The following is an 18,346-nucleotide window of genomic DNA, read 5'->3' on the forward strand; positions in this document are numbered from 1 at the left end:
AAATATCACATTCAAAATTGGAGACTGTTCCAGTGTCTGTTACAATATGGATTTTTTTCCTGAGAAAGGAAAATCTCAAAAAATAGTGGTATGCTCTGAAAAAAATGCTTCCTTCATCTTTTGCCTCCATCACTCCTAAATCAAGGAGTATTTATATTTATTACAGCACAGCTGACTAGGGGTTTTTCTATGTTTGAAAGCCTTTTCAATCATCCCAGGCAACTTTTCCTGCTAGAAAATAACGTTATCTAAACAAAGGGAAAGTATCATCAGCTCTCCCAGGAGGAAGCCAGAGAAATCTTAAGGGAGCTGCTCTATTCAGAAGCATTTCAAGGCTACAGGCTGGGATATACAGATGCAAATGCAGTAATATGTGGCCACTGAGGGAATGAGCCACAGGAAAAGTACACACTTCAGGAGGGTAGTATTGACCTTAAGTTCATTTCACTTAAGCAAATATGTCCTTAATATTTTAGTTGATTCCCCTCATTTGTGCTTATAGAGCACACTGTACATTGCCTATGACCACATGTATTGTGGCAATTATTCTCCCTCACTAGACCATGGCCCAAGAAGACAGTAATCATGTGCCTTTTTCCATAGTCTATATCCCCAGTACGAAGCATCGTGCCTGGCAAATGGTAGTTGGTAAATAAGTATTTGCTGAATAAATACTAGATGAACCCACACATTCCAAACATGGTTCTAGGTGCCCCAGGGGATATAGAGGTGTATGAGACCCAGGCCTTGACTTCAAGGAGTTTCTGGCCTAGCCGTGGTGGGGTGGGGTAAGCAGGGGAGCAGGGGCATAAATAAGACACAGACACAAATTACTAACCAAAAGCAGAGGAAGTTAGGTGTTTTAAGAGAGGTATAAATGGAGTTTTAAAAAAGGAGCTATCATAACAGTGTTGAGTTAACCACAAAAGTTTTCATGAAGAACAGGAAATTTGAGAAAGGCCTTTACAAATAGGTAGGACTGATATATAAAGAGAAGATACTCCAGGCTGAGGTAGCAGAATAGCAAACACTGTTTATGAAAAAACAAAAAAGCTCAGTTTGAACAGCAAGGAGCTGAGTTTTGCAAGAGTGCTGGGCATGTTTGGGGAGTAGTGGGAAAAAAATGCTCTAAAGGTAGATGCACTGTATTTAAGGAAGCCACTGACTGCCAGACTATGTACTTTGTGACTTGTTGGGCAATAGGGAGCCATTAATGCTCTTTAGAGACCTCATCCTAGAAAAAAAAAATACCTGACAACATTATGTAGAATAGAGTAGGAAAAGATAAGGGATAGGGAGACAGATTAAGTAATAAGGGCCTGAACTAGGGTAGAAACAATGCAAATTTTAAAAGTGAGATGATTATCAGAAATAATGCAGTTGCAGCAAATAGTAATAATATCAGTTATAATAACTGTTTATCGAGCACTTATTATGTACCAGACACTATGCTAAATGGATTACATACAGCAGCTCAATTAGTTCTCACACTGACTCTATAAGTTAGGTACCACGATTATTCTCATTTTACTAGTGAGAAAATTAAGGATCAGAGAGGTTTAGTGATATATCCAAAGTCACACAGCCATTAATTGAAAGAGAAAGAATTTAAACCCAGGTCATTCTGATTCCTAAACATACATTAGTTCCCCCATAGTATGCTATCTTTCCCTTAGGCACTTGTTTGTATGTGGACATTAAGGGGCAAAGAGTCAAAGTCTCCAAAACTTTGAGACAACGTGGGAAAATATTGGTGAACTTAATAGCGAATAAGGAAGTCTGGAGCAGAATCTGTTTTGAGGTCTTGAGAGATGATTTTTGTTTGAGATGTTGATTTTTACAGTCAAATAATTTATTTTTAATTATTTTATTGAGATCATATTGGCGTATGACATTGTGTAAATTTCAGGTGTACATCACTATATTTCAGTTTCTGTATAGACTGCATCGTGTTCACTACCAACAGTACAGGTTTTATCCATCACCATACATATGTTACCGCAATTATTTCATTCAAGAAATACTGAGCACTTACTTTGTGTCTTGTACAGCCCTTGGTTCGAGTATACAACAAGTAAACAAAATACACAAGAATCCTTGTCCTCATGGACTTTACATTCTAGTAGAGAAGATATATAAAAACAAAATAAATACCTAAAAAACATAAAGTATATTAGTTATGATTGATAGTGGATAAAATAAATACTGAAGGGAGATGGAGAGTATAGGAGGAGAGCTACAGTTTTAAATAGGAAGATCAGGGAAAGCCTCATGAAAAGGTGACATTTCGGTAAAGATCTGGAGGAAGTAAGGAAGTGAAACAAGTAAATAACTGGGCTAAAGCATTCTAGGCACAGCTAACTGCCAATTCAAAGGCTTCGATGCAGGAGCGGACGTGGTTTGTTCACTTAACAGCAAGAATGGCAAAGTGGCTCGAGCAGAATGCAAGGGGAGAGTCTTAGGAGGTAAGCTCAGAAGTAACTGGAGGCCAGATCACACAGTATGATGTAAGCCATTGCAAGGACTTTGATTTTACCTCTGAGATGAAGAGTCATTAGGAGATTTTTATCAGAAATAACATGATTTGACAAGATGTGACATATTTTAATAAAATATAAAAGATGATTTCAGTTTCATATGCCACATTTTGAGGTGATGATGAATCATTCAAGAGAAGTAGTCTTATATATAGTTGGAAAGAGAGCTACAGCTCAGATGAGATACAGATTTAAGAGTCATTGGCTGTGACAGGAGAGGTGAAGGTTCAGTAGAGGTTGATTGGATGTATATTTCTAAAATTCTTTCTAATCAGTGACATTAGCAGGCGATGACTTTTATATAAATAGTTAAAGGGAAGTGGAAAACCCAGGGCTTTTGACTTTTTATCTGCCACCTAACCAAAATCACTATCTGTGAAAATATTTCAAAGAAGTATTTCAGTTTGGGAGCTGAACAAGCTCTAATGTTAACCACTCTTTCAATATTGATGTTATTATTTACAGTTGTGCTTCCCTATCTTTATAACACCATCTCTCTACTTCTTCCTTCTCTGAGAAATCTCAAGTATTTAGCCTCTTCAATCTGAATCCATAGTTCATATCATTCATCAGGCCTTTTAATTAAAGTGAGCACCATATCTCTTAACAAAACATACTATTTTACTTACCAGGCAATTGAGGCAAAATAATAACAATAAAAATTCCTTCAGGGGCTAAATCAAGTTCTTCAAACCACATGGATTTGATAATCCACATGGATTTGATATTCTAAAGCAGTGTGTTTCATAATTTCTATTTCAATTTTGTTCTTTCCACATATCTTTAAAGTCAGTTAAGTCCTCCTGGATTTCAGCAGCCTTGAGGCAACTATCCAGGTCCCTAAGCTAAAATTTGTTTACCTCAGAACAAAGGTCATGGACTCAGCTGAGGCAACTTTCTGGGGATTTTGATTCTCTGTACTGGTGCTATGGTCTGTTTCTTGGATAACTGAGAGGTGACTAAATGACCCATGTAAATAGAAGTATTTAAAGAGAGGCAGGTTGCCCACTTATTTTCAGACATCTGGAAAGTATTTGGATCAAATGGGTGGCCCCTAAATGATGGTTCAAGGACAAATGCTGGGTTGGCTGTATCTGAATCATATGGGGAGCTTTTAGAAAAACAAATTTCAAATTTGGGCCCTACATGCTGAATCAGAATCTCTGGAGGAGATACTGGGAAAGCTATGGAAAGCTGTGTTTTTTAAAAAAAATCTTCTCCAGATGACTCTGACAATCCACAAGGGCTGTGAAGCAAAGATCTAAATCAGAGCATCTCAAATGTTAATATGCATAAGAATAACCTATCGTTCTTGTTAAACTGCAGATGTGATTCATCAGGTCCCAGGTGGGACATGAGATTCTTCTGCATTTCTAACAAGCTCTCAAGTAATGCTGGTTCAGAGATGGCATTTTGAATAGCAAGGGGCTAGATTACCTCTCAGGTTCCTTCTAGCTATATGTTCCTGATTCTCAAGTTTAACTGTGGCATGTCACCCTCACTCACATCAGAACTTTCCATTTAAACTAATAGGTTTTTCTACACATAGCCTTTTTTTGTTTGCAAAATGTGCCAGATAATAATTGGCTTTTTTTTTTTTCACTTGCAGCTCTGCCTTTGCTTTCCACTTTTTAGCTTTGGACATAACTGAAAACATCCCCAAACACTGATCTAAGTTAATCATCTCTGAAGAGTTGCGGATCCACTGAGTATTAAAGCAAACCTTCCTTCTATGTGAGCCAAAAAAGAGAAAAACAGCCTGCCAAGCACCTGTAAAGAGATGGCTATCATCATATGGGAATTTGAAGAGCTGCTATATGGCACATTCGTGATCCAAATGGGAGAGGATCAACTGTTGTGATGTCCCAGAAGGCTTTATAACAGAGTAAACAAGAGGGGAAAATTTTAACAGCTTGTTGTCTGTGCTTGCACACTAGATTTCCTTGTAGTTACTGTAGAGAAATCCAAAACAAACATGCAGATAGTTCTTTGAAAAGCCCCCAAATCAGGTATAGAGGCTCAGACCAACGCAGTAAAAAGATTATTTTAGTCTCAGATTCTCCAACCTATCGATGGTCAGTCTTTTAGAAAGAGCAAGCAGTTGATAGTGAATTTAGGTTCTGAACCACCATTTGGCAAAGACAGTTTCCCCAGAAAGAAATATGCCTGCTAATGACACATGTGCTGGACCATATGCAGACAATACAGATTTTCGATACTTTATCTATGCAGTGACATACACTGTTATTCTTGTGCCGGGTCTCATAGGGAACATATTAGCCTTGTGGGTATTTTATGGCTATATGAAAGAAACCAAACGGGCTGTGATATTCATGATAAACTTAGCCATTGCTGACTTGCTACAAGTTCTCTCCCTGCCACTGAGGATCTTTTACTACTTGAATCATGACTGGCCATTTGGGCCTGGACTCTGCATGTTCTGTTTCTACCTGAAGTATGTCAACATGTATGCAAGTATCTACTTCTTGGTCTGCATCAGTGTACGACGATTTTGGTTTCTCATGTACCCTTTTCGCTTCAATGACTGCAAACAGAAATATGACTTATACGTCAGCATTGCTGGCTGGCTGATCATCTGTCTTGCCTGTCTGCTCTTTCCTCTCCTCAGAACCAGCGATGAGACCACAGGCAACAGAACCAAATGCTTCGTAGATCTTCCTACCAGGAATGTCAATCTGGCCCAGTCTATTGCCATGATGACCATTGGCGAGTTGATTGGGTTTGTCACTCCTCTTCTGATTGTCCTATATTGTACCTGGAAGACGGTTTTATCACTGCAAGATAAATATCCTGTGACTCAAGACCTTGGAGAGAAAAAGAAAGCCTTGAAGATGATTCTAACTTGTGCGGGAGTATTCCTAATCTGCTTTGCACCTTATCACTTCAGTTTTCCTTTAGATTTCCTGGTCAAGTCCAATGAAATTAAAAGCTGCCTAGCCAGAAGAGTGATTCTAATATTTCATTCTGTTGCCCTGTGTCTTGCTAGTCTGAATTCCTGCCTTGACCCAGTTATATACTACTTCACCACTAATGAGTTCAGAAGACGGCTTTCAAGACAAGATTTGCATGACAGCATCCAACTCCATACAAAATCCTTTGTGGGCAACCATACCACTTCTACCCTGACAACTGAATTATGCTAAATAAAAATTAAAAAGTGAATGTGGTCTGAAATGCAAGTATATCAGAAAACATTTGCAATACCCCAAGCCACTGGGAAGTAATCACAGGAAGCACTCATAGCTTTTCAGTTATGTTCTATCTTACCTGTATGAGGAATTCACATCGTCATAACAGAACCAATTTAGAGCATTATACTCCACCATCATTGATGTTGACATGTTCATGTAGTAATTTGTCATCAAGTCTTTAAGATGTAAACTATAAAATTTCAGTGGCATCCTATACACATGTGCTCTCAACTAAAGTCAGCAGTTTTATCTGTGAACCTCAGACACAGAGAGACTGTTAGCTTGGGATCATAATAAGTGCTTAGGTTTGTTACAACAGACAATGAGTCTCTTTGCATTTTAGAGGCAATACAGTTGTCTATTTATACTAGTAATCACGGTTTATTTTCCAATATGACATTTTTGGTTTGATTTTAAGTAGGATGGACAATATATTATTCTGTGAAAACAAAAGCGTTATAAACATGGGACCATTTTTATCTCCCATGTGTGATTATACTCTAGGGGTTTGAAGACTGGAATAGCTATTTCCTTCATTTCAATGTCAGTATGAAACATTATCTGTCACACCTATGCTAGAATAAAAATCTGAACTCAGGCCTCTGCCATGTTTAAAGTAAGAACAAGAAAGAGATTCACATACAATAACTCTCTGTGACTGTATAATACGCCGTATTAAATCTACCCAGGGCAGTTAGCTTGTCAAAGTCCATACAAGGTGACCCAGATTGCCTCTATAGGTCCAGGAGACAGCAGATAGATGAAATCACAGCTCTGGTTCTTTTAAACTATTTCCTAAGAACACCTCTGGAGATGTATGGACCTGCCTAGAAGAGAAAGTTTCCACTAAGCTTCTAGAGTGACGTTGAGGTACCTCTGACAGGTTACTGTGCTTTCTGAGCCTATGAAAGAAGTAGTGCACTAATTAATTACTAAGCTTAGGCCAAAGTGGAAAGATGAAGTAGAGTCAAGTACACCTCTTAAAAGCCTCATCACATTGTATTTCTTACTTTAAGTTAGGTGGCAACTGTCAAGCCACCTTCACATGCCAGAATAGGGTTTGGAGGCAGCTACGCATGTGGACCCTAGAGTCTTCAGTAATTTTTCTGGCCCACCTTTGCCCCAGTCATACCATTCTGCGGCCTGCACAGCCTACCTCCCAGCAGTTGGAGAAGACAATTCTTTCACTGTTTGAGAAAAGTGCAGAAGATTAATTTTGGCAGCATTGGAGACCGCTAACAATGCCTTGTCTGCTACATTCTTGGTACTAGTATGCAGGAAACAGACCCAGGATATGAATAGTAACTAAACCTGAGATCTTAAATATTAGAATACTTTGAAGCATGTTTCAGCAAAAAGCTCTAAGATAAAAAATGCTCTATTTAAAATCTATGTGCTATATAATGAAGACACATGCTACTTCTCATCTGGAAGGAATGTGAAAATCAACCAAGAGCTCCATCGTATTTAGAGGAAGGGAGTTTCTTTAGGCACACAGTTATGATACTAATATGTTTGGAGGAAAAAATGGTGAAATCAAAATGAATTCTAATATCTAAGATGAATGGAAAATTTTCTAATGTTTTCTCTGGACAAGTGTTGATTTTGCTTGTACTTTGTTATTAAAATAATACCCTACTAGAAGACTGATTTTGTGCTGCTAGCAATAGTGTATTTATCTCCTAATTATTCATTGTAAGATACATATTTTATGTGTTAAATAAGTGTTAAATTGTGTTTTTAAAAGGGCAACTTGTAACTGTGTCTGGTCTGTTTGCTTTGAAGTTATTTGTGTCTGAATATAATTTAGTGTTGTAATGGGATCACAAGTAATAATTTTGTGGGTACTTGCATGAGTCTTGTCTATACTATATGTGTTTCCTAGTTTCCAGATTAGCATGAATTACACTTCTTAGGGGTTGTTTTGAGAGACCAGTGATTTATTTTTATTAACATATTAATTTCACTTTAAACATACCTGTTTTTAAAAGGGGAGATTACTGAACTTCTTAGATGAATGGTTGAGGTTAGAACCCGTTTACTAGGCAGTCCAGAAGCCCTTGCAGATCATTTACATCATTCAAGGAGAGGACAAGTGTCCACTATTCTTATGCTGCTTAGCTAGGACCACCCCTTCTCCTCAGGCCAGCCCATCTAGGTTTGTATTCAGTTCTGTGATTTACTTTATCTACCCCTCCTCTCCATCCATATATTTTTGTTTTCTGTCCTATTCCCTTGTTCGTCTAGTCAGTAATCTGTCCAACTTATTCACACTAAGGTGCTAATGACTAACGTTAGCTTAAAATTAATTTACCAAGGATATCTGAAATCTAGGCTTTAAGGGTAAACCTTAACTCAAAATGTTAATCCCTCACTTTTAATAGTGGCATTAAAGACACTGAAGCAGACTGGAGGGGAAGATATTTTGAAGAAAGTAGGTCTTACAGCAGTGTCTTTCAGATTGCATATAGTAAGTGATCGCCTACTTTGCTTACCGTAATGGGGATGCTAAATTCTAAGAAATATATCCACAAGCTCAGCTGTCAGTTTCTTAGATCTCTGCTTGTTTTCTTTTACTTTTTGATTTTCCTCTTCCAACTCTGGACCTAATTTCTAGAGAAAGGTCTAAACTAGGAGAGAGGTACTGCTGCAGCTGCCATCCACACAGCAGCCTCCTCTCGGAGCTTCTCCTTTCTTTGGAGAATCTTCTCTCCAAACCTTCCATTTATCACTCTCTGGATTCAATGAAATCAGGGTGCAAAAAGTAAACACTCTCAACTACAGCAACATGCAATTCAAGATAAATAAACTTACATTTCCTATATAAGGTTATTTGAGTTCTGATTCCAACATACACACGTAATTATTCCAACAAGAGAGATTTTGAATATGGAGTGATTTCCATATTATTGTCATATTGTTATTGTTATTATTGTTATATTCAAATATTTTATATGTTTTATTGTCATTCAGTTAAGCAGCTAATTCTATTAACCTGTAATTCCAGAAAAAGGAGCCATCTGCCCTAGGAACAACAGGTCAAGCTACCTTGGTCTAAAAGGGTGCATAAGTGGAACTCTTGTGCAACTTAATTTTTATGTAATCTCTTTGTTTTTACTTCCAAAATACTGTGAAAATGTTGCACTTGGAACTTATTTACATCTATAATTTATAATATGCATTTTCATAATAAAGATGGTCTCGGTAAAATTACACAGGAATTTTCTGCCTCCAGAAGTCAATGTATATTTAGTAGTCATTTTTTCAGCAATCTGATATTCTTGACGATCTTTGTCAGTGTTCTCACACACATGGATGAAAGTCCCATGATGCTCTACTCTCCCTGGAGGCGTGCACTCTATTCTCAGATGGAGAGATGAAGCATTTCTCCCATCCTACCCCATCCCTGCCATCTACTCCGCCCATAGATAGACTCATTACTGTCCTCATCCTACTAAGATGAGTCCCCAACCTCACTTGTTGACCGGGTTTATCTGAATGATTTAAAGCCTTATATTTACTAGAGTATGGTCTGTGGGCAGAAAAGGAGATGAGGTGAAAGACGGAATGTTTCTTCTTTAGTCTTAAAGGTTGTTAAGATCTGACAGTCTGATTTTTACTGTTGATTGGCAAGGAAAAAATCCACCGTCCACCACCTCCCTCTGCTCTTCCCAAAACGGATCTACTTCAACAAAAACATGTGAGTCAGGACCATTGTCTCTGGCTCTCCTGTCATCCTAGTTCTCTTTCTTCCACTTTAGCAACTCCCTCCTCATCTCACCTATATCCCTAGTAATTTCAGGAAGCCCAGGTATCTTCTGTAATAACCAAGTTGTTAGGAATTACACATTTTGGCTGTTGCAGAAAGATTTTCCTAGGAAGTGGTAAAGGCTTTCCTAAGGAGAAATTTCTGATGTTTCAGTAGACCTGAAGTAAATAATGGGATGTAAATATGGATCTGCCCCATGCATCAAATGTCCTCAAATAATATATCTGCCTCCCTTGTGCCTTCCTGAAACCAACTCAGAAGTAACTTGACTGCCTTCACTACCATATTTTGAGAGAAAGGAGTGAGAGATAAACTCTCAAGTAAATGTGGCTCTTTTAATTTACTTATTCCTCAGTTATTAAAGGATGTGATGTGTGAGTGGAGTACAGGCAGTGAGTTGTAACTTTCTGGAACTTCCCAGACCATTTCCTCAGCAGAACTTCCTCAGTGTTAACCATGTATTTGATTTTGCTAAGACCATATTTCTTTTTCTGTTGTTTGTTGACTAAGTTCTCTACATCTAACTCCTTATTGCACATCTGAAGATTAATCTATAGGCAAAACCCTTATTTAAGTCCTTACATTTGCCTTCTTGGATCTCTTCAAAGAATAATAGAGCAACTGCTCCTTGGTGAGCTGTGAGAGGAAGGCTGTCATTAGGCCTATTGGCCTGACCCCAGTGTCTTCTTTTTTTGCAGAAGCTTCAGAAGCAGTGCTGAGAGGCTGACCTAAGATCTTTGCTTTTCAAGTTTGATTCTGGCCCATAAGTGAGAGAATTTTTTCAGCCTTTTCTAAGCAATGTTGAATATCTACAATTTGTACAAAGACCAGTATTATTTACACCTTTTAAAATGCCAATCTAATAATGAGAAAAAAACAAATAAAAACAGCTTGAAAGCATAATAGCCCAAGTTTGGGTCTCAAGAAATGAAAGCATGAAGGAAGTAGTCTTACCATAAACTCTGCACATCATGCTTGCATAAAGTAAAACATGTAATACTGGGTTAAAAATGATATGAAGTCACATTACTGCCTTATGTCATTAAATATGTTTAACTTTTTCACTCAGATGCGCAAGAACCTTTACTATGTAAAAGTTCAAATATACTCAAAAGAAGAGCAATTAGTATAATGAACCCCCATGTACCAATTATTCAGCTTCAACCAAATTCAATACATGGTTTATCTTCTTTCCTGTATGCCTGCACTCACTCTCCTTACCCCAGATTATATTAAAGTACATTCCATGCATTATATAATTCCATCTTTATTTTAATAAGTTATAAAGCCATTTAAATGAACTATTCAATATATGATCAAAAGAAAGTAAGGAATAGGAACTGATTTTAGATATGTCACAGTAATGACATCAAACACTAAATTCCAATATGTATAAGAATTTTATTTTGATGAATCTGAACAAGTTCCAACTTAGATAAAAACATCTATTTACCTGACTCTGTTTTCCTTGGATGAGCCTTCCTTCTACTGCAGAAGTGTGATGGAGACTGATGTTGAATTCAGTTCAAGGATTCCTTGGTCCAAATTTATTATGGCTCCCATGGGAAGGAGTCCAGTACATTCAGCTCCACTCGATGTAAAAATACCACTACTGACAGCTTGCATTTTTACATTTTTGTCAAAATGGTCCACTAAACAATACTCCTAGAGCAGTGTTAGAATGCATCGACGTAAATGTACACTCTGAAAGTTTTCTGAGACCTATGTCATAGTTATGTGAACCCTATGAATACTGCTCATAGTTAGGTGGCTAGATTTCTCTAAAATTTCCCTTGAACATTTCACATTTTCTTCCTTTGAATCTATCACGACAAGTTGTATTAGTTACACTATGGGTTCAGCTGTGACTAATAGAACTGTGGCTTAAACTAGATAGAAATGTATTTCTCTTTCACGTAAACATCTTAGCCAGTTGGTGGCTATTTTTGCAAGATATTTGGATATGTAGGCTCTTGTTTTGTAACTCCAACATTTCTTGGGTGTTTCTCTAATCTGAATGGTGCAAGGTTTCTTATAACATTCACATTATAGGTAGTAGGACTGGGGAAATGAGAAGGAGACACATGCCTTTTCCTTTTAAAGGGATGACTGGAAATTGTGAAAATCCTTTCTGCTTGCAACTCATTGGCTAGAAATCAGCTACATAGACCTGCCAAGCTGCAAGGGAGACCAGAAAATGTTTTCATTATTCAAGGTTTACGCATGCTAAGCTAGAAATTCTTTTATTATGGAAAAACTGGAAAGCAAATATGGGGTAACATGTATTCTCTATCATTCTGTGCATATCAGAAGTACTAAGGATGTCATGTTGCCCTAAGGATTCCATATATACCAGAAACTCAAGCAGTCTCTTGCAGGCTCATTCCATTTCATAAAACTATCACCTCCCTTTAATGGAGCAGCAACTTCTCTTCCCTCTTGGGGTTATCTAAACCATCAATGACACCTATGCCTATAGCAAAAAGAGCAGCAGACTTTAGAAAAAAGTTATAGTGGTGGTGCCCTGGGAGTGTATGGACAAAGCTTAACACCTGCTTAACATGGGGAATCAAAGAGGAGGATATGGGAAGTGATTGCACTGGTCAGTGTCCCACCTTTACTTTCTTTACCTTGTTCCCAGAGAGGAAAAAACACTTCCCTTTTCTGACCTCCCATCAATGAATCAACTCACGTGCTGCACATAGGCTTACCCTCAAAATTGATTTGACCAAAGAATTAAAATCACTCCAAAAAATTCTTTGCAACATCTGTTCCCTCTGCCTAGAATGTTCTTTCAACTGCTATCTTGCCCCTTCCTTCAGTTAAAATCCTTCAGTTCTCAAAGTTGACCACCCTAAGAGCTTCCCACCCCTCCAGACACAAGTTCATTTCTAATGTTACTTTGATTTTTCTCCACATGGCTTCTTATAATTTGTAATTATTGTTTTTATTTGTTTACTGTATGTTTTCCCTACTTGAATATAAGATTTGTTCACTTTTATGTCTGTAATGCCTACCTCACTACCTGCAACATAGTAGGAGCTCAAAAAATATGTTGGGAGAGTGATGTCAGCAACATGGCAGCATGATGTTCCTCCTTTTTAGTCAACAAATTAGGCAACCATACACCAACAGGAGCTCCTTTGTTGGAGTTCCTGAACGTTTTACTTTGCTGCAAAGTACCTAAGATGAATCTTGTTCACTAGTTCAGATGATGGGAGATAAACAAACTTCCATATGGGTTGCAGAACCAGCAGGGCCAGCACAACTGCCTGGACTCCTCTTGCTGCTGTCAGGCAAGACTTGGGTGAGTGCTGAATTGGGCAGACACTCACCAACAAGAGAGAACATGCAGAAGTTCAGCTTTTTGAAGGGAGAATCCAACATGACTTTGGAGAAAAAAAATATGAGTTTGGTTACATCAGAGGTGGTAACAGAAACTTTCCTGGTGCTGCTCCATCCCCAAGAAGGCACAGATCAGGGCTGATTTATCTGGCATAAGAGGTGACTGCTCCCATGGGGAAAGAGGAGGGCAGTGATATAGGGCCCACTACCCCAGCTGAGGGGGATGCTGCTGAGGAAACCAATTTCTCTCCACCAACACTTGGAGTACTAAGTTGGGAGCCCTGCAACTGGAGGGAGGGAGCATACTGAGAAAGAGGCAGATTAGAATTTAAAAGGGCTTTGAAGAAATTGCACTCAGCAGAAAGTCCATCCATTCGCCTTTGGAGGAGCCACGCATAGGGATTTACCTGCTGGTTCTACAGGTGCCCCAAATACACCAAGTGCTATACCCAGACCTCCCCACACTCTGCTACTAGATCCTTGTGTGTGCTCCCAAGTGTTTCAGGGAGAGTGAGCTCCAGTGCACAGAGAGCACGCTCAGAAAATACGCAATGTTGGGGGCAAGGGAGAAACTGTAAACTTTAACTATAACACAACCTTCTGGAATACAAAAGAGAGGTTTCTAATAGCTAGGCTGGTGAATGGTAAGAACCATAGAAAATAAAAGCTTAGTTAAGGAGCTATCCGCTGCTTCAAATGCCAAAGCAGAAACACATAGGTACAAACAATAAAAAAAATCAAGAGGGGCTGGCCCCATGGCCAAGTGGTTAAGTTCGTGCGCTCCGCTGCAGGCGTCCCAGTGTTTCGTTGGTTCGAATCCTGGGTGCGGACATGGCACTGCTCATCAAACCACACTGAGGCAGCGTCCCACATGCCACAACTAGAAGAACCCACAACGAGAAATATACAACTATGTACTGGGGGGCTTTGGGGAGAAAAAGGAAAAAATAAAATCTTTAAAAAAAGAAATCAAGAAAATATGACATCACAAAACAAAATAATAATTCCACAGCAACCAAACTCAAAAGGCACAGAATATTGTGATCTAACTAATAAATAATTTAAAATGACTGTTATGAAGAAAATTCAACAAGCTACAAGAAAACTCAGACAGAATTCAATAAAGTCAGGAATAAACTAAGGAACAGAAGGAGCTCTTTACCAAAGAGACAGAAATTCCAAAAAAAGAGCCAAACAGAAATTCTGGAGCTGAAGAATTCAATGAATGAGATGAAGAATGCAATAGAGAACATCTGTAGCAGGGCAGACCAGAGGAAAGAAAGAATAAGTGAATTGGAGGACAGGGATACAGAAATAATACAGTTAGAATAGGAGAGACAATTAAGATGTAAAAAGAGTGAAGAAAGCCTACAAGAGCTATCAGATTCAATAATAAAAGCACATATTAGAATATTTGACCTTCAAGATGGAAAATCATGGTAGAAGGGGGCAGAGGTTTATTTAAAAAATAATAGCTGAGCACTTGCCAAACCCGGAGAAAAACTTGGACATACAAGTCAATGAAGCTAATAGGACACACTATAATCTCAATAAAAAAGACCTTTTTCAAGATACATTTTAATGAAACTGTCAAAAATCAATGATAAAGAAAGAATCTTAAAGGCAGCCAGGGCGGGGAGGGAGTGATATACAAAGGGAACCCCATTAGGCTATCAGATTTCTGAGCAGAAACTCTACATGATAGGAGAGAGTAGAATGACATGTTCAAAGTGTTGAAAGATATAAATTGTCAGCCAAGAAAACTTTATCTGGCAATGGCATCCTGCAGATATGAGGGAGAAATAAGATTTTTTTCCAAACAAATACTGAGGGAGTTCATCACCATCAGACCTGCCTTGCAAGAAATGTTGAAATTTCTTGAAGCTGAAATGAAAATATGCTAATCAGTGACAGAAAAACCTATGAAAGTACACAACACACTGGTAAGGTTGAAAATAGTCAGACTCAGACAACTGTAAATCTATATTAGGATGGTGCGTTAACCACTCAACTACAGTAAAAAAGTTAAAGGCAAAGAGTAGTAAAAATAACTATAGCTTCAGTAAATTGCTAACAAATACATGACATAAAAAGAAGCAAATTGTAACATCAATAATATAAAAAAGTACTAAAAAGATGAAGCCATTATAGACATTCAAAGATAAGTTCCTATCAACTTAAAATGGACAGTTTTATCTATATTTTATGTAATTCACAAGGTAACCACAAAGCAGAAAGCTGAAATAGATCCACAAAAGACAAGAAAAGGGGAAACAGAATACCACCATGGAAATTAACCAATTTATGAAAGTATGCAGAGACAGAAGGAAAAAGAAACAATGGGAATACAAAACAGCCAGAAAGTAATTAATAAGATGGCATTAGTAAGTCCTTACATATCAATAATTACTCTAAATATAAATGGATTGAACTCATCTATCAAAAGGTACACAGTGGCTGGATGGATTAAAAAAAGAAGACCCTGGAGTCCAGCCCAATGGCATAGTGGTTAAGGTCACTACTCCATTTCAGTGCCTGGGGTTCATAGCTTCAGATACTGGGCGTGGACCTAACACCAGTTGTCAAGCCATGCTTTGGTGCATCCCACATAAAATAGAGGAATATTGACACAGATGTTAGCTCAGCAAAAAATCTTCCTCAAGCAAAAAGAGGAAGATTGGCAACAGATGTTAGCTCAGGGCCAATCTTCCTCACAAAAAACAAAACAAAACAAAACCAGACGCTGCCTAAAAGAGGCCTATTTAAGATTTAAAGACACACATAAACTCAAAGTGAAGGGAGTGAGAAAGATATGCCATAAAAATGGAAACCAAAAGAAAGCATGAGTAGCTGTATTTATATCAGACAAAACAGACGTTAAGCCAAAAATGGTAACAAGAGACAAGGAAGCTCATTAAAAAATGATGAAGGGATCAATACACCAAGAATATATAACAATCATGAATACATACACACCCGACGTTGGAGCACCTGAATATACTAAGCAAACACTAACAGACCTAAAAGGAGAAATTAACAATACAATAACAGTAGGGGACTTCAATACCAGACTTTCAACAATGGATAAATCATCTAGACAGAAAATCGACAAGGAGAAAATGGACTCTAACCATACATTATACCAAATAGATGTACAGACATCTATAGAACTACTATCCAACAGCAGCAGATTAAACATTCTTCTCAAGTGCACACAGAACATTTGCAAGGATAGAGAATATGATAAGGCACAAAATGTGTCTTAGCAAATGCAAAAGGAGTGAAATCATACTAAGTATCTTTTCTGACCACAATAATGTGGAACTAGAAATCAACAACATGAGGAAAGCTGGAAAATCTACAAATATGTGGAAACTAAACAATGTTTTCGTGAACAACAAATGGGTCAAAGAAGAAATCAAAACGGAAATCAAAGAGTATCTAAAAGTAAATGAAAATAGAAACACAACATACCAAAATCTATGGGACTCTGCAAAAGCAGTTCTGAGAGAGACATTCATAGTGGTAAATGCATATATTAAGAAATTATAAAGATGACAAATAAATGACTTAAATTTACACTGCAAGGTACTAAAAAACAAGACTATATCAAGCCCAAAGTTAGGAGAAGGAGGGAAATAATAAAGATCAGAGCAGAAATAAATGAAATAGAGATAAAAAAAAAAAGAAAAGATCAATGCAACTAAGAGCTAGTTATAAATAAAATCGAGAAATCTTTACTGAGATCAACTAAGAAGACAGAAGACAAATAAAATTAGAAATAAAAGAGGAGAAATAATAACTGACACTACAGAAAAACACAGGATCATAAGAACTTATTATGAACAATTATACACGAATAAATTAGATAACCTAGAAGAGATGAATAATGTCCTAGAAACATACAGTCTATGAAGACTGAACCAAAAAGAAAAATTCTTAATAGATCAATAATGAGTAAGGTGATTGAGTCAGTAATCAAAAACCTCCCAACACAGAAAAGCCCAGGACCAATAGGCTTCACGGGTGAATTCTACCCATCATTTAGGGAAGCCTTAATGCCAATCCTTCACAATATCTTCTGAAAGATTGACGAGAACGCTTTCAAACTCATTTTACAGGTCCAGCATTACCCCGATACCAAGCCAGATAACGACACTACAATAAAAGAAAACTGTAGATAAATATCTGTGATGGACATAAATGCAAAAATTCTCAATGAAATATTAGCAAACCAAATTTAAGAACTCATTCAAAGAATTATACACCATGACAAAGTGGGATTTATCCCTGGGATGCAAGGATGGCTCAAAATACTCAATTCAATGAATGTGATACAACACATTAATAGAAAGAAAGATAAAATTCATTTGATCATCTCAGTAGACGCAGAAAAACGATTTAACAAAATAGAACCTCCCTTAATAATAAAAACTCTCAACAGGTTGGGTATAGAAAGAACATACTTGAACACAATAAAGGTCATATATGACAAAGCCACAGCTGACGTTATACTCAATGGAGAAAAATTGAAAATTTTTCCTTTAAGATCAGGAATAAAACAAGTGTGCCCACTCTCTCCATTCTTATTCAATGCAGTACTGGAAGTCTTAGCTGGAGCAGTCGGGCAAGACAAAGAAATAAAAGGCATCTGAATTGGAAAAGAAGAAGTAAAATTATCTCTATTTACTGATGATATGACCTTATACATTGAAGATCTCAGAGCTCCAACTATAAAACTGTTGAATCTAATCCATGGATTCCATAAAGTTGCAGCATATAAAATCAATACAGAAAAATCAAGCGTTTTTCTATACACTGACAGTGAAACATCTGAAAAAGAAATAAAGAAAAATATCCCATTCACAATAGCATCAGAAACAATAGAATAACCAGGAATAAATTTATCCAAGGAAGTGAAAGATCTATACAACAAAAAGTATAAGACTTTGCAGAAAGAAATAGAAGACACAAACAAATGGAAGGATGTCCTCTTTTCATGGATTGGAAGAGTTCATATTGTCAAAATGTCGATGCTACCCAAAGCCATCTATAGATTCAATGCAATCTCTATCAAAATTCCAACGGCATTTTTCAACATAGAAATAGAAAAACACAGCCTAAAATTTGTGTGGAATCCTAAAAGACCTTGAATAGCCAAAGCAATCTTGAAAAGAATAACAAAACTGGAGGCATCACACTTCCTGATTTCAAACTATACTACAAAGTTCTAGTGATTCAAATCATATGCTACAGGCATAAAAATGGACACATAGACCAATGGAACAGAAGAGCCCAGAATTAAACCCCTGCATATGTAGTCAACTAATATTTGACAAGGGAACTGGGAATATCCAGTGGGGAAAGGATAGTCTTTTCAAGAAATAGTGTTGGAAAAACTGGACAACCACATGCAGAAAAGTGAAACTGGATCCCTATCTTATACCACTCACAAAAATTAACCTGAAATGGGGGCTGGCCCC

General features: G+C 37.4%; 1 protein-coding gene across 5 annotated transcripts in view; it reads left to right on the forward strand.

Moving 5' to 3' along the window:
• The window catches only part of GPR174 (G protein-coupled receptor 174), a 39,767-nt gene extending 30,801 nt beyond the window's left edge, over positions 1–8,966 (forward strand). For 4 of the 5 annotated variants that reach the window (XM_005614297.4, XM_005614298.4, XM_005614296.4 and 1 more), the window contains one exon: positions 4,147–8,966. In XM_005614297.4, the coding sequence (XP_005614354.1) occupies positions 4,700–5,701 (1,002 nt within the window). In that variant the 5' untranslated portion in view covers positions 4,147–4,699 and the 3' untranslated portion in view covers positions 5,702–8,966. The remainder of the gene's footprint in view (positions 1–4,146) is intronic. The other variant, XM_070258424.1, reaches the window with a different exon arrangement.
• Positions 8,967–18,346: the final 9,380 nt, after the last annotated feature.

Source organism: Equus caballus, chromosome X (genome assembly GCF_041296265.1).
Source record: "Equus caballus isolate H_3958 breed thoroughbred chromosome X, TB-T2T, whole genome shotgun sequence".
NCBI lineage: Eukaryota > Metazoa > Chordata > Mammalia > Perissodactyla > Equidae > Equus > Equus caballus.